At 35.9% G+C, this 25,377-nt stretch overlaps 1 protein-coding gene across 1 annotated transcript in view; it reads left to right on the plus strand.

Moving 5' to 3' along the window:
• LOC149080485 (uncharacterized) overlaps positions 1 to 25,377 on the plus strand; it is a 137,165-nt gene that overhangs the window by 91,559 nt on the left and 20,229 nt on the right. The window contains exons 24-25 of the mRNA XM_089239586.1: positions 6,230 to 6,414; positions 6,515 to 6,747. Coding sequence (XP_089095712.1) covers positions 6,230 to 6,414; positions 6,515 to 6,747 — 418 coding nt within the window. The remainder of the gene's footprint in view (positions 1 to 6,229; positions 6,415 to 6,514; positions 6,748 to 25,377) is intronic.

Consider the following 25,377-nt stretch of genomic DNA (forward strand, 5'->3'; position numbering starts at 1 on the left):
CTTGCGCCCTCACCCCCATGTCCTATTCAAACGCAGTCGATCCCGCTTATAACGTTCCCGCTTAGTACGACTAATTTTCGTGAATTTTACCTTTTTCTTATATTAATAATGTTAACTTTTCCCGAATACAACGTTTACATTTTCTGCTACTCCCGCTTACAACGTTCGGAAAATTCACATTGGGCTTTTTCCTCCCTTTAAATCAACGTACTTTTTTCACATTTTTTTTCATGTAAAAAAACGAAAATGGTGATTGTGTGTGTTAGCGTTGAACATTTTTTCTTGTTCTCTCACTTTGTCCAACAATAGCATGCAGAGCATAATTGCTCTTACCACTGTTCAGATACACATGGTTGATGGAAGTTATGTCTCTGAATAGGAAAACTATTAGATAAGAACTAGAGAGAAAAAGTTCTCGTAAGAGGTTACTTTTTTTTTCGGTTGCGGCCTTACTCAAATTCATCATTAGATCGATTTCAAAAAAATGAATCTTCTCATATTGGTATTATAGAATATTGCATATAACAAAGGAATGAATGGCGGTCTTTCTCATCCATTTCTGAATCTATTGATGCAAAATAAAGCCGCAAAAGAGTGACATTCACACAAAACATACACAACTTGACAGATTTTCAGACGCCAGCATCAAGTATCATTCAAAAGCGGCTTTCTCCGAAAAGAAAGATCGGATTTTCCAACTGGACTTCTCTGAATTCGATTCTTCACAGAACAGCCAATACGATGCTTTCATGACCTTTTAAGTATCGGAAAATGAAGAAGAGTAAAAGAGTTAGATTTTGCCAAGCACAGTTCTAGTCAAAGTGTCTCAGAGCAAGTTAAAAAGAAAAGCTCTAAGTTTAAAGGAAAAATAAAAACTCTTAAATTTGTAGATGATAGTCTAATAACACAGTCAACACCAGTTGTAACGTTTGCAGAAGTAATTAAAGGACCGGAAACGTTTCGATATTTTGTTTAAAGACAAGAAAATGTTCCATGTAATGCCATCTAGATTTTTCGGAAACTTGACTGTTATAAAAGAAAACTTATAGTTTGACTGATTATAACAAATAATTGCTTCTTATTAAATCACTATATACACCTTAATGTTTGTTAATAAATAAAAAATGACATAAAAAAGCTATGGACGGTGAAAAACTATGCCTTATAATTCTTATAAACATTTCCCGCTTATAACGTTTTTTAATTGCAGTTTTTGAAAAAAGTTTTAAGCGGGATCGACTGTATATGTATAGGGTAGGGGGTCCAAATATCACCCACTTAAGCCATTGTTTTAATTACAGGACTTCTGTTTTCTAAACTTATCTAAAAATAAACTGAATTACAACTCTAACAGATAATTTTAACACACGCAAAAAAAAATTTTTTTTGTGACCTCTGAATTTTTCCTATTAAAAAAAGTGTACCCAATATCGCCCACTATATGTTTCTAATATCGCCTAAGGCTAAAATGGGTTGAAATAAAGTTTAATTTATGTTATGATTATACTTTCTTTATTAAACGCAAAAATTAAGACACAACAAATTCGAAAGTAATACAAGACAGCTTTTTTTGTACTTTTAGAAATATAATTAACGTACCCTTTTAACACATTTCTTAAATACAACATAAAAAAATAAATAAATTTCAGAGCATTCTACACAAACATAACGTTTTGTTTTCTTTACTTTCTTCTTATCGCATTTTTCGTGGGACCATTTGTTACACATCAAACATTTTAACCATATTTCCCCATGACAATCGTTTGAGTAAAGTCCTCCACAAATTGAGCATTGAGCATCATTATCTTCTTCGCCACAATATTCGTCAGGTGACAAATATTGAGGTTCTTCATCTTCTGAAGAGATCCTCCTTCCTTCCCTTTTTTTCGATTTGCGTTCTTTCGAAACTGGTTCCTTTATGTTTACGGCTCTGCCTGATGTTTTTTGCGTGTGTCTCGCCAGAAGTTGACGAACTTTCAAGTGATAGTGCTTTTCCCTTTTTTTTTCTTTTCCAGAGACAAATCAGGGTATTTAATGAAAAAAAGAGGGAGACATTTCCTTGACCTGAACTTTTTTTTCTTCAGAAAATGGGTGGCTTAAATTATTTCTAATGGCAAGTTGAAATTTCATCCTTTTTACATCCTTTGTCGTAAGTCCATGATAAGTTTTATCCATTTGTAAATAATACTCAACAAGCTGATCTTCTACATGAGGAGATAATAAAGGCCTTCGTCCCTTCGTCCTAGTGGCACATCAAGTAATTTTTGAAGTTCATCTTCAGGTTTTTTACGTAGTCTTTTAATGTAGATCCAGGTACTTGAAAAGCTTCCGGCGCTTTCAATAATCACATCTCTTTATTTTTTACTGCTATTACATCTTTTTCATTTTAATCTTGGTCCACGTCTTTCTATGTGACATCTGAGAAAAAAAACCTACTTCGGAAGTGTTCGTAATATCGCCTAAGGCAATATTGGGAACAACCTAACTCTCAAACATGGTGGCCTCCGCCCTCGGAATCGAATCGCGAACGAAGAAACAAACTATACCAAAATGTATCCTGTTACGGTCACTATCACTGACTCAAATGATATAACTCTATCACTTGAACTTTATTGATTATATTAAAAGTAATGAAACGTGTTTAGTAACTCATCGTACGTAATAAGAAAAAATTCCCAGAGAAAAGAAAAAAACAATACAGGTGCGTCTAGTTTCTCCATAAACAACAACTGAAGGGAAAAGCTTCGTAGTTCGGTAGTGGCTGCCATCATTAATCGAGAAGAAACCGTGTTAGGCGATATTAGGGACGTAGGCGATAATCGGACCCCCTACCCTATATATATACATATATATATACACAAAAGATAATTATTTGAAGAAAAAAGCACAAGATGGAATTTATGTAAGGTTGAAGTAGAACCTATGCAGTGGGTTGTCATCAGGGGTAACCCCATGCATTCGAAAAAGTAGGCGTTTCTGAAGGGTGGCTATGCCTAATTGCACTAAAAATGTCAACCTTAGTTCCATGCATGGGTTCTCTCTGATCACGACCCACTGCATTTAGGTTCTACACTTCACTCTTACATAAATTCTATCTTGTGTTTTTTTCTTCAAATAATTATATTTTGTGTGTGTATATTTTTTTGAAAAAAAAACAAGTGAGCAGCACTAGCACTTTTGTCATTTAGAAAAAAGCTTAGCTATTTCTTCATTCTATATCTTCACATCTCTAGATTTTTCACACTACAATTTTTGTTTCTACTATATATATATAAAACAAGGCAAAACTAGAATCGTAATTTTACCACTTGAGTTACGACGAGATATTTCGTCCCTGATTGTTAAGGTGTTAATAATTTAACACGACTAAACCGCACATGCACCTCGTCCATATTCCTCTGCAGAATTTCTAACAAATTTGTGCATGTTGGAATGTGCGTGTACGTGTAGTGACATAAAGTTCGTTTCTGTATAATGCTTGTTATGTGTAGTGTTGCCATCTGCCATCGAATTTTTCTAACTATGAGTGAAGTGTAATGATTGAATAATTGTATCGCTGTAAGCCTGTTGCTCTCTGTGGCAAGACTTTTTAACGGGGAGATCGGCTGGAATTCGTGTCTCGAAGTTGGGAACCAATAAAAACACACATGAAATTACTTTTGCGCGCATGTGTAGCATGTTTAAACTTCCAGCACTTGAAGCATTGAAGTGGCTTCAAGCGTTTTCTCACCTTGCATCGGTATCATCCTATGTTCACTAGTCCTCGCTCTTTCATTCCTCATGTAAGAAACTCAGTCTATACGTAGAAAACCCAATTCCTCTCTTCGTGGCGAATTTCGTGATAAGAGTAATTTTATTGTTGTTCGGTTTTCCAGTTCACTCTTTCTGGGGGGGGGGGGGGTCTCCAATATTGAATCCACCTCTATCTCTTCATCTACTCCATTGATGATTATTTTCAGTTCTCCTTTCTTTGATGGCACTATCGCGAACACCTGGCCAAAGACAAGCATAGGAGAACAATAGCATAGGGAAAAACTTTTCGACTGAAAAAGGCGTTTTTATTTAAATCGCAAAAAATTTTTTCAAGGTTACATCCTTATCTCTTATTGGAGCACACCGTTGGCAAGTGAAAGAATGTTTTGTGTTTCTTTTATAGAACTTCCAACTTGATATTACGTCAGAAACACTGAACGGGTTAAACAAATTTTAATAAAGTGAATTTTTTTTTATTTACTTCACAAATACAAACATGTAATACACAAATTTAGACATGTGTTACACAAATACAAACATATAATACATAAAATATACATGCATACATATTACAAACAAACACTTTGTAGTCTCAAGGGACTGAAAAGTCCTTCCAGCAATCCTAAGGGAATAAACCATAGAATATATATATATATTTATTTTATTTATTTTTTTTTTGCAACAGCATTATTATATTTATTAGATATGTAATACGATTGAATAATCGGCGTTTGCGTGTACCCAAAATTCCAAAACGAACCCGGCTATACGCGTTTCAGAACTATATGAAGTTCCTTCATCAGTAGCAGAAACAAAGAAGAAAGAAAAATATTGAAACTCCTTATAGCGGGAGTTACTCGCTGTTGTAGACAAGAGTCAAATTCAAAATGAACCGGCAACAAAAGAGTAGAGTAAGAGGACGGAAAAAAGAAAAATGGCGGAGCCAATTTAGCGATGCGTTGGCTGGTTTTTGGGAAGAAAGGCAAAATGACCAGCCAACGCATCGCTAAAATCCTTCGAAAATACAATTTTTCTGTGGTTTTCACCCCCGTCAATCAACTTCGTTTCTCTCAACTAAAAGATCCCGTTGACACACTCAACAACTGGGGCATCTACAGCATTTCATATCAATGCGGATTATCATACATAGGCCAAAATAAACGTGCCCTAAAATACCGTTTAAATGAGCATAGAAGATACGTAAGCAACCAAGACTTGAACCGCTCATCCATAGCCCAACACTGCTGGTCCTTTGACCATAAATTTGACTTCTCTTCTGCCAAAATCATCCAAAAATGTCCCTCACCGTCTGACTTGGATTTCTTCGAATCATTCCACATCAACAAAAACACAAACCAATTGGTCAACGACCTATCTAGCACACCACCCATCTCAAAAATCTGGCACAACAGTTTCTACAATAATTATTCTTCTCCATCTGCATCATTATCACGTTCTCGGTTGCGATTGGCTCCGCCATTTTTCTTTTTTCCGTCCTCTTACTCTACTCTTTTGTTGCCGGCTCATTTTGAATTTGACTCTTGTCTACAATAGCGAGTAACTCCCGCTATAAGGAGTTTCAATATTTTTCTTTCTTCTTTGTTTCTGCTACTGATGAAGGAACTTCATATAGTTCCGAAACGCGTATAGCCGTGTTCGTTTTGGAATTTTGGGTACACGCAAACGTCGATTATTCAATCGTATTATCAAACCCAAAAGGTATTTTATTTCTATTAGATGTGTGTTCAAATGTATTTTCGTTTAATATACATATATTATATATATATATATATATATATATAGAGAGAGAGAGAGAGCAGACCATTCACACTTGTAACCCCGTTACCATATCTCTGTCTTACGATATTTTGCGTTGTGACCGTAAATTACCGAATTGGGGGTCTTCTTCGATTTGAAGAGAAACCCACAAATCCTGTAAAATAGCCCGGGCCGTTAAACATTTAAAATAAACTGAAACTCGAAAGTAATAGGTAAGCCTTTTAACTTAAACAGAACAATTTATTCATAGAAATATAAATTTACTAATTACAGTTCCCTCTGGTACTTGATATCTAACAGTCTGAGTGCGTATCTAGTGTTGTGTCTCCTTTTTCAGCGCTGCGGCGCAATTTTCCTACAGTACAATGTATCACTAGAAACTATGTACTGCCCGCGATAAGGTTGCGATAAAACAGAGTTCCCAAACTTTTTGTTCCATTGCCCCATGCTTCAGATTTTTTTTTCTCATCCCCGCCCCCCCTCCCCATAGACTCGGTACGCCTTGAAAAAATGCATCTACATCAGTTTTTTTCTATGAACCAGCTTCGTTGTATTGCACCAGAAAACAAACACAACTTTGAACAAACTTAATTATTTTGGCTGAAAAAGGGATGGATTTTTAAATTCAGAAATATGTTATATATGTATATAATAATACAAATTATATTGATGGTAAATTCTGTCTTCATTTCCACAGAACCCGTTTGGAAGCATCATATTTGTTTAACCAAACTAGAAGAGCAGAAGCTAAAACTTTTGAGTATCGAGAGTTTACACAGAGGGAAAAAATGCCTGGATGTCAAATTGGAGTTGGACTCTCATAGGAAACCCGTTGCAAATGTTGTCATCCAGTGGAATAAAGTAGAGTTTCTTGAAGCGATTGTAAGTAAGAATGTCAAAATAACTGCAAACATTATGGTTAACCGCCTATAGTCACTATAGCTTCATTTAATAAGAGTTTTTATTGTTGTTTATTTCACAGGAATCTGTTCAGAGGGTTATATCGAAGTCGAAGTCTGTAATGTTGAAAGAATATGACAATCGCGTGTCTCCAAAAATATCTCAAATGTCTACTGAATTATACGAAAATGTCTTCAAACCATTTAAATCGACAACGATTTCTAAATTGATGCTATTAGGTGAATTAGGACAATCGAGGCTTTCTATGATGCGTGAGTCAGTGAGGCGATGTTTAAACAACTTATCAGCTCTTCCGTGAGTATCCTATACTATACCATAAAATAAAAATGCTTAGTTAATATTGAAATATTTTTGCTTTTATATTATTTTTGCGACCCGTCTTATGGCTGAAACACACTACACAGTATGTTTCGGCCTTTAGACTTTAGCTCTATCATCGAATAAAGTTAGAACTCTGAATTAAGATACCTCACACCTGTATCACGATATTACTCTGTGGTCTCAACTACTGTATCTGGTACATACTTTTTAACAGTGTAATCAGCGTATACTCCCTCCTCTTCTGGAGGAAAACAATTAACAGTGCTGTTTCAGGGTTACGACTGCGTATAATTTGATATTTGTTCAATGCATTCCGGAAAATCTTTGCAGAACTGAGAAATATGGTCATCGGATGTGTTTCATAGACGTGTGGGTGCTCTACTTGGGCTTTATGTAGGATATTTCGATATGTGCATCGATTTTGGGCTGTGTGCTCGGCTCCGTACTACAAAATGCTGGCGGTCCTACGGATGCTCGAGTACATACATTGAATATGCATTGAAATGTGTGGTAACCGTTCAGCAAAATCCTACTCTAAGATTGAGAGAGAAACACTATTTTCAAGAAACTACTAAATACAGGATGCTTTACGTAAGATTGCTGGATTAGTAACCGGTCGCTAAACCCACTTGTTGGGTTTTAACGAAAATACGTTTAAAACATCGGAATTTGACTGGTTTCAAAACTTGAAAATTTTAGCGTCCCAAAACTAGGTCAGACTTTGAATCCAAATACCGTCTGTATAACGCTCTCGTGCGGAAAAAGTGTTTAATATCTCATTTCAAATAAGAAGATTCAATGAATTAATAACACAAGTGTGATATCAGTATAACGTTATCGGATAATACAATAGTTCCACAAACACGAATCTAAAATTGTTTCTCATATGACAAATATTATATCACGTGGCCTCACGTGAGGTGTTGTTTGGTTTATCTTAGCAAGTTATACAAGTATGCAGTAGGGGGAAGCAAATAACGAGCGTTCGTGAAAATTATGATGAAAAGAACGGAGAAAATTTTGTTTCTTCCCCCAAAAAGTGCCTGTTATATGCCTAAAAAAAAATGGTTAAAAAATCGCATTTGATAGGTTAGGGTGACTCTGAGAATTACAAAAGTCTAGCGACTAGACTCTAGTCACTATTTCTTAACGTCAAATGGTTTATAGCATAGTTTCCAAGTCACTATTTCTTAACGTCAAATGGTTTATAGCATAGTTTCCAAGTCACTATTTCTTAACGTCAAATGGTTTATAGCATAGTTTCCAAGTCACTATTTCTTAACGTCAAATGGTTTATAGCATAGTTTCCAAGTCACTATTTCTTAACGTCAAATGGTTTATAGCATAGTTTCCAAGTCACTATTTCTTAACGTCAAATGGTTTATAGCATAGTTTCCAAGTCACTATTTCTTAACGTCAATTTGATCCATTCAGTTCGAAGTTGAGTCCGTTAAATATGGGTTTGTTGTCGGGGTGTGTCTTATTGGGGGAAATTAATTCCACAGTATTTCAGATAAACTTGAGGTAGATTACAACACATCTAATCACTAAATTTAAAAGAAAAGGTAATTTACACGTTAAGTATACGTGAAGAGAAAAGGTTATACTGGTTTGACAAATTCTTACAACGAAGTGTGATACTTGTTACAGTCTCTTTCATATAAACATTTCAAGAAACTTGAATAAATGTTTGAAATGCAGTGTGGAAATAAAATTCAAAAGCCTTACAGGTGAATTTAAAAAAAAAAAAATGACTGAAAATAAAAGGAAAGAAAAATAATGGCCATAACAAAAATATGGAATATCATTGAGCATACAAATGAAGAGATTACCCATGATGTGTTCCTATTACGATTATAGATCGGTAACTGGTTCAGGGAACACTAACCGACAGCAGTTTATTGCCTGTTAATAGTTTTAGGAGACAAATTATTATATACACGCCGAAATATTATTGATGTCAAATATTCATTAACCATTGAATATTATCAATACTTATCGACTAAAACGTATGCCGTCGAACTAATACGCGTGATGCAAGTCGAGGAATTACGTACATAATTTTTTTGTCGGTGAATTTACTAGATATACCAGCAGCCAGAAAGTTATTTATTTGTGCTTTTGAATGCACCTCAAATTCATCCAGAAATTCTTACTGCATTCCCCAGGATCCCAGGGAAAAGGAAAAAAGGTAAAAAAATTTAAGTAATGGCCCTCATATTGGATACGTCAGAGACATTTTTATCAATGGAAGAATGCGTCTTGGAAGCTACAACTGTTAATTTTTGAAGAAAATGTTTGAGAACAAATATTAATTTCTCATTTATGCTTACGTATGACAGTAGCAAAGTTCGGCACAACTCTTAACAACGTAAATACGTCAGGGCCACACTAATATTACACTCTGGCAGTATTAACCGACTTCGTCAGAAAGATTCGTCACTTTGTACAATGCTTCAAATTATCACCAGGCTGTAGGGATTAGCGAACTTATAGCATTCGCAGCATCCTTGGGAATATCAGAAATATCTCAAAGCGTCCATGTCCGATCTCGAGGGATTGTGGAAGCACTCGAAAATGCCCTGGAACAATGGTTGGGAATCGCAGTATATTAATATAGTGGCACTCAATTATTCGAATCAATTGGAACCTAACCCCATCCGGATGATTTGATAATTCCCGAAATGAATGTTATTTCTCAGTAAAAACGACTTTTGCTTTAGTACGTAATGTAACTTGATGACTATTAAAACAGTTTGTTTACATTTTGCACTTACGTATTGTATTGAAATGTATCATTACCTGAACATATCGGTTCGGTCAGTTGTTTCGCTGCCTTCACTCATCTCAGTGCAGCCGATGCGATCCGGATAATGGAGTCTTACTGTACTTTCACTAAATGTAATTTTATCCCTGAAATATGTTTTTGCATCCCAGAACAATATCGTGGCACTCTACGGCATAAATTTCCAACTGGGATTCCGTGAGAGCTTTTTGATCAAACGTCACGGAAACCCTAAAAAAGTCAGTAACTCCGGGATATAAGAGCTTCTAAATAAAAACAATTTTTTAGTTACCAATGTTACAGTGGTTATTTATTTTGAATTTTGGTGAAATAGTACCATGTGAAGAAACACAGACCATTTGGATGACTAAACAACTAACTGAGAAACAGTAAATTCCAGTAGCTCGTCGGTAAAAAAGCTGTGGACATTTTAATCATGGTGAGAATTCAAGAATGACATTGCTCTCTGCAATTTTTCTTCTTCAAACCCTTCTTATGTTCAATATTTAAATCTGTTGGATTTTTTTTTATATTGAATTTTAAAACCAGATACAGGTTCCAACTCCATGAGACGGTAAGACGCCATAATAGGTGATATTCCGATTGTATCTGGAAATCAACAGGTGACCATATAACTCGTCTTTATGGGACATTCAATGATTTGAATGTTTAATTTACCCTTTTCTGTATGAATATGCATGTTTATGACGTAGATGAATAAACTTGAATAAGTCGTAAAAATGATTGTTTTTTGGGAAATTTTCTCTTTGCTAGGAGTGAGGATTCTTGAACCACAAAACTTGAGCGAACTTTATGGCACACCCTGCATGTTAGAGAAATATCAAAAGTAGCTTTAATATTTATCTTTAATATTTATAATATATTAATTAGATTTTACTGCATACTAATGTAGTAAAAGCGTCAAGATACATAAAAACGCTGAATGAACCGAATAGCGTACGACAATGAGCTTCTTCAAAAGTGTATCTTTGAATGGTGTGAAATGGGCACTGGAAAAATACAAACACTACGATATAACATCTGCTCTTTCAATATTAGTTCAATGTTCGCTTATGAAGACTGTTTATTTCAGAATTTATTTTTTTTAACCATATTAGTACACAATCTCTATAGCGGTCATTTTCACCGCTACCGTTGTTATAGGTAGAACTTTGTCCGACTAAGGAGCCCAGAACATTTTTATTCTAGGAATTCAAAAACTTCCAAATAGATGACCAATCTTGGTGTAATCGCATGTTAAATTAGCTTTCCGGTCAAAACGACCGCTTCCGTCGTTTTAGTCTTAAAGTGGTTCACAAATGTTCAGATAAGTATGTAAAAAAGACAATTGCGAATGGAAAAAGAAAAATATGACACAATTACAAAGTTCTTTTCTTGAGATGTTAAATTAACTTTTCTGATTTGAAAAATAAGTTTCATAAAAATACTACGTTAGAATTGCTATATATGTTCATGATACTAACAACCCATTCGAAATGTACTTGCAAGTTACCTCCTCAACAGTATAATTTGCGGTACGATATCCAAAGAAATGATGGAAACCAGAATATGACACCAATATTTGATCATTTAGGTATTATCCATTATTTAACTTTCATTCTTGTCATTTTTATCACTTTTTTGCCACTGGCCGAAACCCAACCCTGAAACATTGAAATCCATCTAGAGTATATACACAAGGGTATATATAACTCATGTTATTTCTAGTTAATTAGTTTAATAATTGAACTTCTTCACTTCAAAGTTTTAACAGTTCTCTGTTTTAATTGGTTTGTAATGATTCTTTTTCAAGTGAAGACTGAGGTACACATATGTGTACCCAACTCCAATGGTTCTAGTAAGGATATCGACCCCAATTAATTAATTTGGTTTTTTTTAAAAAAAAAAAAAAACTTTTGTAAGGGGCATTTTGACATACAATAAACGAAAAATCAATTTTTTTAATAGCCAGTTTTGGGTGAAGAGGTTAACTTAGCTGGCGTAGTTGCTGAACATGCTTCAATGGAAATTCAATGTTACTCTTAAAAAAAAAAGGAGTGGAAGGAAAGAGTGAAAAAATTTCTAAATAAATCAAGTCACACATGAACTTGGATTTTTTTCTGCAGTTTACGTGAATAAAAAAAATAAAGAAAAAAGTTATGAAAAAGTGCCGCTTTAGAAAAGAAATGGACTTTTGCTTGTGAGATAAATGTACCGTAATTTCCAGCGTATTATAATATGCAGATGCGAATTTCATTACTTTGAGAAAAGAATATATTTCCTAATCCGCATTTGCAAGTTTTATACACCAATAATGAAATATTATTTTTTTGTAGGTGTTATGTGTGGGCCACGTTCTTGTTACAAAAAGTCGATTTTTAACATGAATTTATGCGCCATCTATGTATGTTTAAAAATTTGTTTTTACTAGTCAATTTTTGAACATTCATTTAATTTTGAACATTCATTTGAATATTCATTTAAATCAGGAAAAAAAACCTATGGATTACATGAGAAGTGGCATAAAATCTGCAGTAATAAATCAAGATAGGTTTTTTTCTTTCAATTAATTTTTTTAGCGTATGTATCTCGAGCCCATCCCCTTTCCAAGCAACTTCTCTTCACACTTTTTTAATGAATTTTTAAACTGATTTGAAATACAAAATTTTGAACTTGGGCACTGTTACACGTACTGTGATATACCCTTCCGTCATTTTCTCTGTTTTTGCTGAAAAGGGAAATTTGTAGATGGTCAAAGGTCAACATGAAACGCCTGAGAACAGAAAGACGAGAGGACCTAGATCCCCATCATCGTCCCTTAGCTGCCCCCTGTGGTTTCGATCGCAAATACTACGTTTTTCGATTCGGTCGCAAATGGAGCTACATCGAAACGTGTGAAAGCATGCTCATGTTGAAATATGATGGTTTTATGTAACGCAAATTGTCATAAACATAAATTATACACTATGACTTGCAAGCGGTTTCCGGGCTATTAGGCCATGATTTAAGGCAATTTCTTCCTAACGTTTCGCCCACATTTTGGCAGGCATCCAGACCAGACAAGAATTAAAGTTATCTACCCGGGCCTGGTGCTTACGGGCCAACAGCGGACTTACAAATTGTAGCATCGTGGGGACTCCGTTGAAGGGAAAGACAAGGGCGTAATGTATGAGGTAAGTGAGTGTATGCGTGGAGGAAAATTTTTTTGACAAAGTAGAAAAATGGTCTCTGGGCAATAATTTTGCAGGTAAAATGCCGGCATAACCATCAATTATTAGTACGATTATGAATTAGTGCTTTCAGCTATCAAGAAAGCTCGAAAAGGAGATGCTACTTCATCTACGTCACTGTCTCGCATATGATTGGCTGCAGAGTCATGGTTTTTTCCCATTGGCTGGACCTGTAATCGATACTATTAGTAAGAAGATGGTAAAATTTTAGAGATAGAGTTATCTTAAAAAAAGTTAAAATCGATTATTGTCAAAGTACTGGAAAATGATAGAGGTGAGAAGAATGAATAAAACAGATTAATTTTTTTTCATCTCTTTTCACAATTTTTTGAGGTTTTTTTGAAGAGAATTTTTTTTGACAGAAAAAGATGGTGAACGGAAATTGAAGAAAAAGAAGAGTATTTCCGATAATATATTTCCCTGGAATAAAATAAAAATTATTATGAAGTGCTTCGTCACTTAATTAAGATGTTCTCGGCGTCCCTTAGGAACCTCTTAGAGAAGAGTTCTTTTCTTTTTGGGGTTGCACTTATAATATCTTCCATACAACATTTTGCGAGATCGTACATCTTAAATTGGCAGGCATCCAGAACCAGAATCAGAATTTTAAGATCATGCCTGGCCCTTAACGCGGGCCATAAGCGACCCATCCGCACGTGAAGAGAAAGACAAGAGAGTGGCGTATACGTAATTTGGGTGTGCGTGCATGAGGGGGACGAAAAGATTTAAATTGTCACATTTGGGCTTTAAGGTTCCGTATCCAAATCATTTTTAATTTAAATATCTAGTAAAATGCCACCACTGCCTTCGTAGTTTTAGTATTATTATTATTTTAGTGTAGGGTTACCATATTCGAACTAAAAAATGAAAAAATATGCACCAAACCCCCCCCCCCCAAAAAGTAGCTAAAAATTCCAAAATATGTACTAAAACTGAGAAAATATGCATTTGAAAATTAAATACCCTCAAAGAAGCAAACATGCTTTTTAAATGTGTATTTTCGCTTTCTCAGTGCATACTCATTAGGAAAAAAATTCTCATACAAATTATTTCTACACGTTTTTTATTTAGAAATTTCTAGTTTCTGGTATTATAGTGACCCCATGGAAGGTACTTCTACTGGTATGTCTAATAATCCAGTGTGTAATAATAGATATTCAGCTCTTAGTGAATTAGTTGATGACCCTTATTATTTGCCAACTACTGTTAATAAGAAATCACATGCTCAATTGAAAAAGGGCAAAATAAAAAAGTTATCAAGGAAGGATCCTAAGGTACAGAATCCCATGACTGATAATGTCAATGACATAAGCAATAGGGGTACTTCCTCTGATTCTGATTATGAATCATCATTCTGATGATTTCAGAACTGTGGATAGTTCTCGTAAAAAGAAAGACATTCCTCCAATTTCTCTTAGCTCTTGGGGCCAAATTGGATTGAAACTTATACACAAATGTGTCGTATTGCTAAATATAAGCCTGAAATAAATACTCGCGTTGATAGAATTATTGTTAAGGTTTTCTCCGAACGGGATCATGGGAAGTTAACATCTTACTTCACTAAAAATAAATTCAAGTATCACACGTATCAATTACAAGCTGATAAAACCGTTAAAGTGGTGGTCAGGGGTTTCCCCACAAATATTCAAAGGGAAAACATAAAAGAAGCTTTTGAGAAAGGATATACTATTGTTAACATAAGTCAACTGAGAAATTATAGGGATCGTAGACCTTTACCAATATTCTTGCTGGAAATTCCAGTTAGAGATAAGAACATAACTGAAATTTCGGGTCTTCCTATGGCAGTGGAAGCTTATAGGGACACTAGTCGTATATTACAATGTAGACGCTATCTCCAATTTTACCATCGAGGTACAGAATGCTACAATGACCCCAGATGTAGCTTTTGTTATGGGAAACATTTTACCCGGGACTGTAAATATAAAGGAAATCCTGAAAAATAAAAATGTATTTTTTGTGACTCTACTGAACATGCTGGTACTTAGCGGAACTGTCCGGAATACCCCAAGCCACAAATTAATACACGTACAAGAGAATTTGCACCTATTGTGTCTCTGTATCTGGCAAGCAATTCTGCAAAAGACTTAATGAAAACTTCCCTTCATTACAGAATAATTCACAAAACATGAATACGCAGCATGTGTCAAAACCGGCAAAAATTGCTGCTGACTTGACTGTACATAATGATTCTGGAGCAAACACTCTTACTAATGATAACATTACTATACAAGGATTTCATCCTTTGCATGATGGTTCACCGCAAAAAACTGATGAAGAATGGCTAGCGATTCTGAATGAAATGGACTCTTAAAAACAGATAGTCTGAAGGGGTATATGACCCCCCAAATGATGACAAGCTTTATACTTTATAAATTTTACCTACAGTTCACATTGTTGACAATAAGAATGATGGTATTGATTCACTCCCTACATTAGATAAAAATACTGCCCAATTGGGGAAACCAGTGATGAGTGTATGTATCTCTGAACAAACTTTTGTCAACAAAAAAATTAAAGGAAAATCTGATCAAGCAGAAGATGGCAATTATTATAGAAAAATGTTTAAATGACATTGAAAACACTTGCTCTAGGATTGAACGATCAAAAATCCTCTCAAAAGGCATTGTGGCATACTTCGTATCTGAAGAACAGCCACTGCCGTCCTCGGTGCATCTTCGGGAGCCTCCGTCAGAGGTCTATACCAGATTTGGTCGACGCGTGCGTTTTCCACGGCGATTACAGGTCGGTTGACATCGTTCGGGGAACTGGCGGGGGAGTTCTGTGGCGTACCGATCTGAAGAAAGATTGCGATGCGTGAGACTGTTTGTTAGAAAAGGATTATGACGTCATGCAGACTGACTTTATTTTTTGTATTCGGTTCTTTTGCCAATATGCTAATTTTTAGTGTGGTTGCAAAGTATATAAGAGAACTAATCCTGTATTTTTCACTCACTTGATTTTTGTTTTTTGTACTAGCGCTGGTCGTGTTATTCAACAAATAATTTTTAACGTTTTTAACAATTTACAACTATTTAATTAATTTTTTATTAATGAAATTTATGTTCTTAGTTTGAATAAAAAAACCTTCTAAATATTAAAAATTATGGAGTCGTAGAGTGCTACATTTTCGCCTCACTGGTGACCCGGGCGTGATTTGTGTGGTTGCAAAGTATATAAAACAAAAATCAAGTGAGTGAAAAATACAGGATTAGTTCTCTTATATACTTTGCAACCACACTAAAAATTAGCATATTGGCAAAAGAACCGAATACAAAAAATAAAGTCAGTCTGCATGACGTCATAATCCTTTTCTAACAAACAGTCTCATGCATCGCAATCTTTCTTCAGATCGGTACGCCACAGCATCACTGATGCTATTAAAAATTTTCTTCCCACTTCATACAACACTAGATTCTCAAACAACTCCTGAAAATCCTCCCTTTAATAGACAGCTTACTCTGTTCAGTTGGAACTGTAATGGGATGAATCTGATATAGTAGTACTTAAGCATACACAAAGAGAATTTTTTATAGATATTGTTTTACTACAAGAAACTTTTTTGGTTCCTAGCGACAAACCAAAATTTTATCACTACACCTGCCACAGGAAAGACCTGTTGCATAATCGAGATCGTGGGGTTGCAACGCTCATTAAAACTAATATTTATCATGAATTATTGAACCTTTCCTTGTCAGACTCATATGAAGCAATTGCAATAAAGGTTTTTCTCCCAAACTCATCTCCTATTGTAATTTGCTCCTATTATAAGCCCCCATTTAGACAATTGGACATTTCTATATTTAATTTTCTTTTTAATATGAACTTACCTGCATTTATTGCTGGTTATTTTAATCGTAAACATCAGCTTTTCAACTCAAGGGTATCAAATGTAGCTGGTAGAACTTTGGCTGCCTATTGTGTTAGTGCAAATATTGATGTACAGTACGCACAACTTTTAACCGGCGATTTTTGATTTTTTGGTGATTTAATTTTTTGGTGATATCTTGGGTTCTAAAAGTTGTAGAATGAAGCTGTTTTCACCAAAAATTATGGTTTATGATTTTCTACCCGACTATGTGCAATTCGTCTTGATGAGGGATCATCTACATATTTATTCAAAATCTTCAATATAAACCCATATTTTTTTCAATCTTATTTGATTTATCGCACTGCATTTATCTTAAAAATAAAATTTCATAAAATTTATGTAAAGTATAAAAATGAGAGAGATATGAGTGAAGATGTGTTTGGGGACACTCTAAACATTGAGAAACTGAATTTGAAGGTTGATTGCAGGGTGAAAACACACACTAAACAAGTTTCGAACGATAAATACGCCATATGCTACGCGTGTGTTTGAATTTAGTGCTGTTAAAAAATAGTTTTTATTTTATAAAGATGAAAAAACAAATTTTTTTTTATTACTCTTCATTTTAGTGACTATATCCGTGATTGAACGAATATTTATACCATAATTATTTCAAACGATGTGTCACAATTATCAATTAAGAAAAAATATATATAAGAATTTTCCGTCGAACAACTTCACTATTTTATATTATAACTTCGTTTCATTTTGCAATTTCCCAAATTTTTAACAATGCTAAAAAAAATACGGATGAAACGAAATGCCGTGGTCTTAGCAGAGACGACTCCACCAATAGACACTATCCTAAACTTGGCACAAATGAAGATGATTTACGCTATTGGGAGAACCATTATTGATTATTATCTCCATAAATACTAACATCAATCTAATTGTATGGTATTAATTTGTAAATTCTTTGCACATTATTATATTTACAATTTCAGCTCATGAATGTTGTCTAAGGAATGAAACGAATTTCTGAAATAGTGAAAAATTGCAAAATTTAGTTGTTTATTAGTTTACTAGAATATTTTAAAAAATGTTTGAAAAACTGGATGGGTGACTTATTTATCGTATCACCGTATACTTAAAACAATAACTGCCCATTTGAATAAAGTTATGAGCTTCATATTTAAACATTTTTGCATAATTTGTCATGAGAAATTTTTCAATGAGTTTCAAATTTATATCTAGTATATGGTCCCTAAAAGTAGTCATTTTCGTATAATCGCTGAAAAAAATGGGGTTATCATTGAACTTTCAAAAGTTGTATCTAGTTTTAACATCTAGATGACCCCTTAAGAAAAAATGAACTTAATACACTTATGGAAAATCTCAAACGAAGGAGAATGCTACCTTTCTTAATTTTTTAGAATAAATAGAACTCAAGATATCGCCATCGTTCGGTTAAAAGTTGTGCGTACTGTACATTCGAATCAGCATTTCTGAGAGCATTCGTGTTTCATTCTATCCCCGATATCACGTAACAGAGAGAAAACTAAAGTTGCTTTGCAAAAAACTGCAAAAACCTCTAAACAATCTAATGAACGAGGTGAAACATCAAGACATATGATAATCAAGGATCACTAACCTTAGTAGAGAAAGTCTTGGATCTTTTAACGACTGCATGCAGTAATACATTTATTGCAAAAGTTCCCGAAACTATTTCCAAATTATCATGGTGAAATGAACATTTGACTAAAGAAAAGCGCCAACTTCGTGCAATGGAAAGAAAAATAAAATATGTAAAAGAAGATGACAGACTAAGATATATACTAGAATTTAAGAAAAAAAAAAAGTGCTATTTTCAAGAAACTAATTAGAAGCACTAAGAAAAATCAATGGTATAAATATTGCAGCCGAATGAAAGAACCTTACGGGAATTGCTTTAAAACAACGAAAAACAACAAATGTTTCCCGCCGCAGCGCCTTCTTCATTTGCAAGATAACTAAAAAAATAGATATTGTGCGAGCAGCTGAACATCAATTAAATCTTATTTATAAAGATCCGATCCAGAACACCGATCTTCAATCATGTGACATTCCACTGCACACAAGAGATAGAACTATCACACACATGGAGACATAGGCGTACGCAGAATTTTCTTGAGGGGGGTTCAGATTTTTTTCCCTTCCTTCTGGAGGGGGGGGGGGGTTACGTTTTTTCCTGCAAAATAACACTACAATCTTGGCTCAAGGGGATTTTGCGTACGCCAATGCATGGATCTAACGAGAATCTTTAACAAGTTAAACAATAGAAAGGCACCAGGTATAGATGGAATTTGCAATAGAACCATCAAAAATCTCCATTGTACGTTCCCTTCTCTATTCTATATTTTGCTCAATAAATGCCTGGACAGTGGAACCTTTCCAGAACATTTCAAAAATGGCATGCTATTATTATTCCTGAAACAAAGGAGGGAGCCTGATACAACTCTTAGGCTGGGACCTGACTACGGCGCGGTTGCACGCGGTTGAGGTTGGGGGGGAAGGCATCATCTATAGTTTTATTTTGTCAACGCACAGATACAACTGCAACCGCTGAGCGCGGTTTTTTCAACCGAGAAAATCCACATTTTTTGGGACGGTTGGGGTAACCGGAAAGCTGCCAAAGGCTTGCAAAGGCTTGCGCTCCCTGATGACGGTTCGGCTGGACCTGCGGTTGCTCTCTTCCATTGTCTATTAAGTGGTTTGACAAGGAGGGTGATGTGATTTCGGATGCACTGGACAAAGGAATTGCTCTCCTCTCAGGCTGCCATAAAAAAATGAGAGGAGAAGACAAATTCGAGGAACTGTATGGTGAAGTTCCATGCGACGGAAACTAATTCTTTGTTTGGCGCTTTTGCACTGATAACAATAAAAAAAACCAATGAAGAAAAAATTAAATTTTTCTAACTAGTGAAATTTTTTTGCTTTCCTACATGAGCATACATTGAAACTCGGTTATAATGACATTCATAAACTAACGTGATTACGCTAAAACCGAGATGTATATTTTAGAACACTTGAATGAAATGCATTGGATCCCGATTATAACGTTTTAGCAAAAAACCAATTACTTACCTCTTCCAAAAGAGTACAAATTACCGGGGGCCCAACCATTTATAATAAATTCATAAAAAATTAGAAGTAAAAATAATCAGACATCTGAAGGAATATATTTTTATATTTGCAAATTCTCCATATCAAACTTTTGAAACATTTATTAAAAGCCTATGTATGAACCGGGGATGAAATATGTCCCTAAGAGCTGCATTGTGTGTTTTGCTTTCATTATTCTGTCTTTTTGGTATTTATTTTTGTATCGTATATGAATGTGGCTGTCTATCTGTTGTTTTTGCAATGAAAAAAACCCCATCTAGGCCAGATGTTCTCAACCGGTGCTCCGTGTGAACTCCCAAGGGCTCCGCTGCCCTCGAGGAAAATAAAAAAAGAACCAGTAAATTTGAAAAAAATAATTATTAATATTTTTGAATAAAAATAAATCAGTAACTTTGATGAATAAATAAAAAATAGGCCTACGGGGCTCCGCCATAGAAATTATATACTGGAAAGGGCTCCGTGGGTCAAAAAAGATTGAGAACCGCTGATTTAGACAAAACGTTGTATGCGGGTAATATCGAAGAGTGCACTAAAACAATTTTCACACCTACCGTTCTTTTCAAGCAGTTTTTAATTTACATACACACACAAAGTCGCAAATAGGGAGAGCAGGTCCACTGTATCGAGTGCTGAACTAGAGGGGGCGCCGAATTGCCCCTTTAACACCACTCCTTCTAACCTTTCCTTATACGGGGACGCCAAAAGCTTGCTAGCTCCAGTTAAAAAAGTATCCAGCTGCGGCCCTGTATGTACCTTAAACCTTGCAACATACATACTGATGAACAGGGCCACAACGACATGCGTGGTCAGCCGGGGCAAGCACGCATTTTGGCGCCCCCTTTTAATATTGAAGGAGAGATGAAGGGTTAACATTTGCGTTCCTGTCTGGCTCGGAGTTCGGGGGCATCAGTCAGTGCCGTCTTAACGCATGGGCCCACCCGAGCACGGCCCGGGTGCCTCAAGAGAAGAGGGGCATCCCAAAAATGAGATAAGATTGAAATTTTCAAGGATTTACCATGTAGGGCCTCCTAAAAACCACTTGGCCCGGGGGGCCCCATAATACTGTTAAGACGACCCTGGCACCAGTCCCACCTGCTCGTCTCTAGTTGCGGCCCTGATGCCGTATGTACAGGGTGTTAAGCGGGCCGGGGTAGCAAGTTCAGAGGGGCGGCAAATTTGAGTAATTCGTGGTCAAGAACTTTAAATTATAACGTGAATGGGGGCAGAGCAATTCGAATAGCCAGCACGTGGCGAAGCCATAAATCTGTGTCTGGAAACGGATTTAGTGTGAAGCATGTAAATAATTTCGTATAAGGACATTACGTTCCCTTCGTGTCATAGCATCATCTGGAAAAAAATCATCTGATAACTGATCGGGAGAAATAATAAACGAAGAAGTTTTTATGACGTTTTTCGTTACCACGGTTCTTCGTGTTCATCACAACGAATTTACTAATCCTCCGTTGAGGGATGTTCTTAGTATTATTATATAGCGTTATACTGTATCATGTGTGATTGAATAAATTTAAAAAAAAATTACATTAAAGCGATAGTTATTCCGAAAAAATCATATGCGCGGTTGAAAAAAGACCAGTTTTATACGACAAAAATATGTTATTTAAATAGTTTTTTATAATATATGTTATTTAAATAAATTATGATGATTCCAGTCATGATATATAAAAAAATTTGTGCGATTTGGTCACGAATCGTAAAAGCATCAAAAATGGGTCAACTTGTAGGCTGTCAACTTTGAATTAATTTCAAACGGCAAATATTGTTACAGAAAATTAAATTCCATTACATGAATATTTTTATTAGTATATGCAGTAAAACCCCTCCTTTCTGTGAACACGGACAGGACAAAAAAATTAAATACATGTAAAATGGGTGACCGTTAAAAAGAGGTTTGAAATTCATACTTTTATATATTATACAACTGTAGGGGAGTATCCGTATACAACTGTAGGGGAGTAAAAGAGGGAGTATCGGTTAAGAGGGGGTTTTACTGCAATGCAGCTTATGAGCACGAATTCGCATGCTAACTGGAGCCAACTTCAGCTTGGCGAAAATAATTTAGCCAATCCCGAGATGTCACGTGACATTAAAAAATAAAAAAAAACCCGGTTGCTAACAGCAGTGTGTGTTTCACGCGAAATTCCACGGTTGCTGATAAGATCAACCGCGCCAGCCGAACCGTAGTGTGCCGGCAGCCTAATAGTAAGTAATTCTCATTAAAAACTCCTCAACTTTTTTTCTCCTCTCTCTTAGAAAAAAAACTCTGAGGGGGGATCATCATCACACCCATTTGGTTTGGAGGGGGTGTTTCGGATGTTTTTCCACTTTTGGCGCTCGTTCTTCATTTCAATTCCCATTGTGCTTAACCCAACCCATCCTAATTTAAAAGTTTGACGATTGTTGTGGTGGCATTTTACGGATTAATTCCCCCCGTCATTTTTTTAGACGTGAATATTTTTCAAAATTTTACTTGCACTTCGAGATATTTCGCAAATTTCCGTCCATCCCATTGCATGGAAAACTACACTATGTGTGCAAGAGAACTTTTCTCACGAACGAACAGTGCTTCAACTAGGAGGGGAGCAGGGGAGGGGGGTGGTCTGGTTTCCCTGGCGAAATTCCATTCTTTAAATTTCATCTTTTTAATTGTTCCTGAATAGTTTTTAATAAGAAACGCACTGCCATGGGAAATAGGCACCAGAACCTGGCGGGGGAGCGAGGCTATTTCAGACCCCCCCCCCAATAAATTTTGTTGGGGGCTAGAACCCCCTTCCGAAATTAATGAATAAATAATGCGGGCACTGCATTCTTCTATATACGGACTCGTCACGGGACGACTGGTAACTTTCAGCCCTTTAAATGGTTTTTTCATGCCCACGCCTTTGCCCTGGGCTGCAAATTGTAGAGGGCGGCAAATTTCTGGCAGAAAATGAAAAACTGCTATAAAATCATAAGTTATATACCATTATAAATCATCATGCAGTCGCTGGGGCGGAAAAATCATGTCTCCCCACAAACACATCAAAATCTTTTAGAAAGAAAACTTAATCTATATACTGCCTATACCAGCGGTTCTTAACCAGTGTTCCACGTGCACTGGTTGAGGGGGCTCCACGTTCACTCAATTAAAGTAAAGTGAATCAGTAAATTTTATGACCAAATGAAAAAAAAAGGAAAGGGCGTATATGGGCTCCGTCGTAGAAATTATACACTAAAAAGGGCTCCGCGAGTCAGAAAAGGTTGAGAATTGCTGGTCGACACTAATTTTCTACTCAATACTGAACATGTTCTTAGAATTTCAACAAATTTGTAGGGATTTATCAACACGTTGATAGATTAGCAGGGGTTCTCAAACTGTGCGCGCCAACCTTTGTCATGGGTAGAGCGACGCAGTGGTCCTGACAAAGGTTTTTCGAAAAAATGCTTTGCTTACAACTGCTCTTCACATAGGCATACGCAGAATTTTCTCGAGGGGGGGGGGGTTTACGTTTTTTCCTGCAAAATAACACTATAATCTTGGCTCAAGGGGGGAAGTTAGAACCCCAAACCCCCCTTGCGTACGCCAATGCTCTTCATAAGGGAAAGGGGTGGCGCGGGTGGAAAATGTTTAAGATTGAGAACCCCTGGGTTTTAGGGAAACGGATAAACACCGCGATGATTGCCCATCGCTTACTAACATTATCGAAAATAAAAAACAGGGGGTTTCTGTTTTTTCTCTTTTATTTTATTGTACTGAAAATCTGTTATTTCCGTGGATTTGAATGGGAATGCCGAGTGTTATGAAAGAGACACGAGATTTTTTTTTCTGATACATATGAACATCTCACACACAATACATATCTCTATTTCTTACAAAATCGAAACCAGTTTATTGCAGCATCCGTGCGTTCATTGAAATTGGTTATGTACAGAACATGCCGGATATAGGATAGGAGGAATCTATAATTCTGGGATGTCATAAATAATGGATCCACACTGATAATTTGTGATTAACAACCACGTATACATTTATCGCTAATAACAATCATTTTCAGCCATTCACCTTGTTGGGCAATTTGTCTGTTGCGGCATAGGTATTTGTATTATTTGCGTTGTGCGAGTGAGAAACTATTATACAATTATTAAATACAAGTGAGTATTGAGAATAATGAGCATTTCGTTGTCTTCTCATACAAATGTCAAATGATCGGAATCCAGTAAAGGTTCTAATGTTGTTTATTAGGGAGAAAAGCTGAAGGAATATACTGTTGTAGGCAAACTTGATTTGATTCTTTTTTTCCTGCGCAACAATATATAAAGCTGTTTTTTACACTGATATTGCTAACCATTAGCGTACGCAAAGGGGGGGGGGGAGTTTGGGGTTCTAACCCCCCTCCCCTTGAGCCAAGATTATAGTGTTATTTTGCAGGAAAAAAAGTAACCCCCCCCAGAAGGAAAAAATCTGAAATCATTCCCCCCCCCCCCGAGAAAATTCTGCGTAAGCGCCTATGTTATCAACACTCTACTTTTTTTTAATAATGAAAGAAACCAACTCTTCTTACTCTTTTGTGAAATCTTTTTGCCGCACGAAAGAATTTTTTACCATAGGGAACCCGTCGGGACCCTTTGTAAACTTAACACTTCATTAACAAATGTGTATCTGGATGGCACCGTCCGGCACGAGAACTTGCCACGTAGGACCTCAGAACAGTCACTTTGTCCAAGGCCCATGATACTCTTTAAACGGCCCTTCTTCCAGATAGTATTTCTGAGCGTGGACTTGTAGAATGTGGGACTTACACCATTCTCTTTAACCCGTCCATATAATGTTCCTACAATTATTGCACTGAAGTTACCACATTTGGTTTAAATCAGAGGTTCTCGGTCTTTTTTGACTCGCTTTTTGGTATACAATTACTATGGCGGAGCCCCGTAGGCCTATTTTTTATTGGGGTGGGAGTTTTAGCTGGGAACAAAGAACACAGTTCTAAAATTATCGAATTTTAAAGTTGTGAGGGTGAGAAAAATCCTACTCACGACCATGCCGCAGCACTCCATTACAGGGTAGGGGCATACACATGATTGACCTTTGGAAGAGGACAAAAAATTTTCTTCCCGAGCAGTTTGAGTAACCAACTTTCAAAAAGCATATAAATTAACAGAAATAGATTCAAATAGTATACATAAAAGGTATTTTCTTTCGATGTTTTATTTTCTTTCACCGATATATTGAAATTATTCCTAATTCTTCGTTAGCTGAAGGCAGTGCGTGAGTCCCTACGCCCTTCTCTTGCGTACGCCTCTGCCCTAGGATGCCGTGCATAGGGATGAATACTATCTGCAGCTTTTTTCCCCTCTAAGAAGTTGAGATGGAAATAAATATTCCAAAAATTAATTTGCAATAACGTAATTTTTCACAGATTTATAGATAGATACATATTCAAAGGCAGCAACAGGCAAATTACCCAATGATGGTGCTGAGGCAGGTTATAGGATGCTCGTAAAATGTATGGATGTTAATATATCAGCTATGCGCTAACCTCATATGAGAGCGATGACCACGAGAAAAAAAATATTATAAAATAATGATACACTGCCCA

Source organism: Pholcus phalangioides, unplaced genomic scaffold (genome assembly GCF_987345545.1).
Source record: "Pholcus phalangioides strain wild (caught in Gottingen) unplaced genomic scaffold, Ppha-v1.0 ptg000011l_1, whole genome shotgun sequence".
Taxonomy (NCBI): domain Eukaryota; kingdom Metazoa; phylum Arthropoda; class Arachnida; order Araneae; family Pholcidae; genus Pholcus; species Pholcus phalangioides.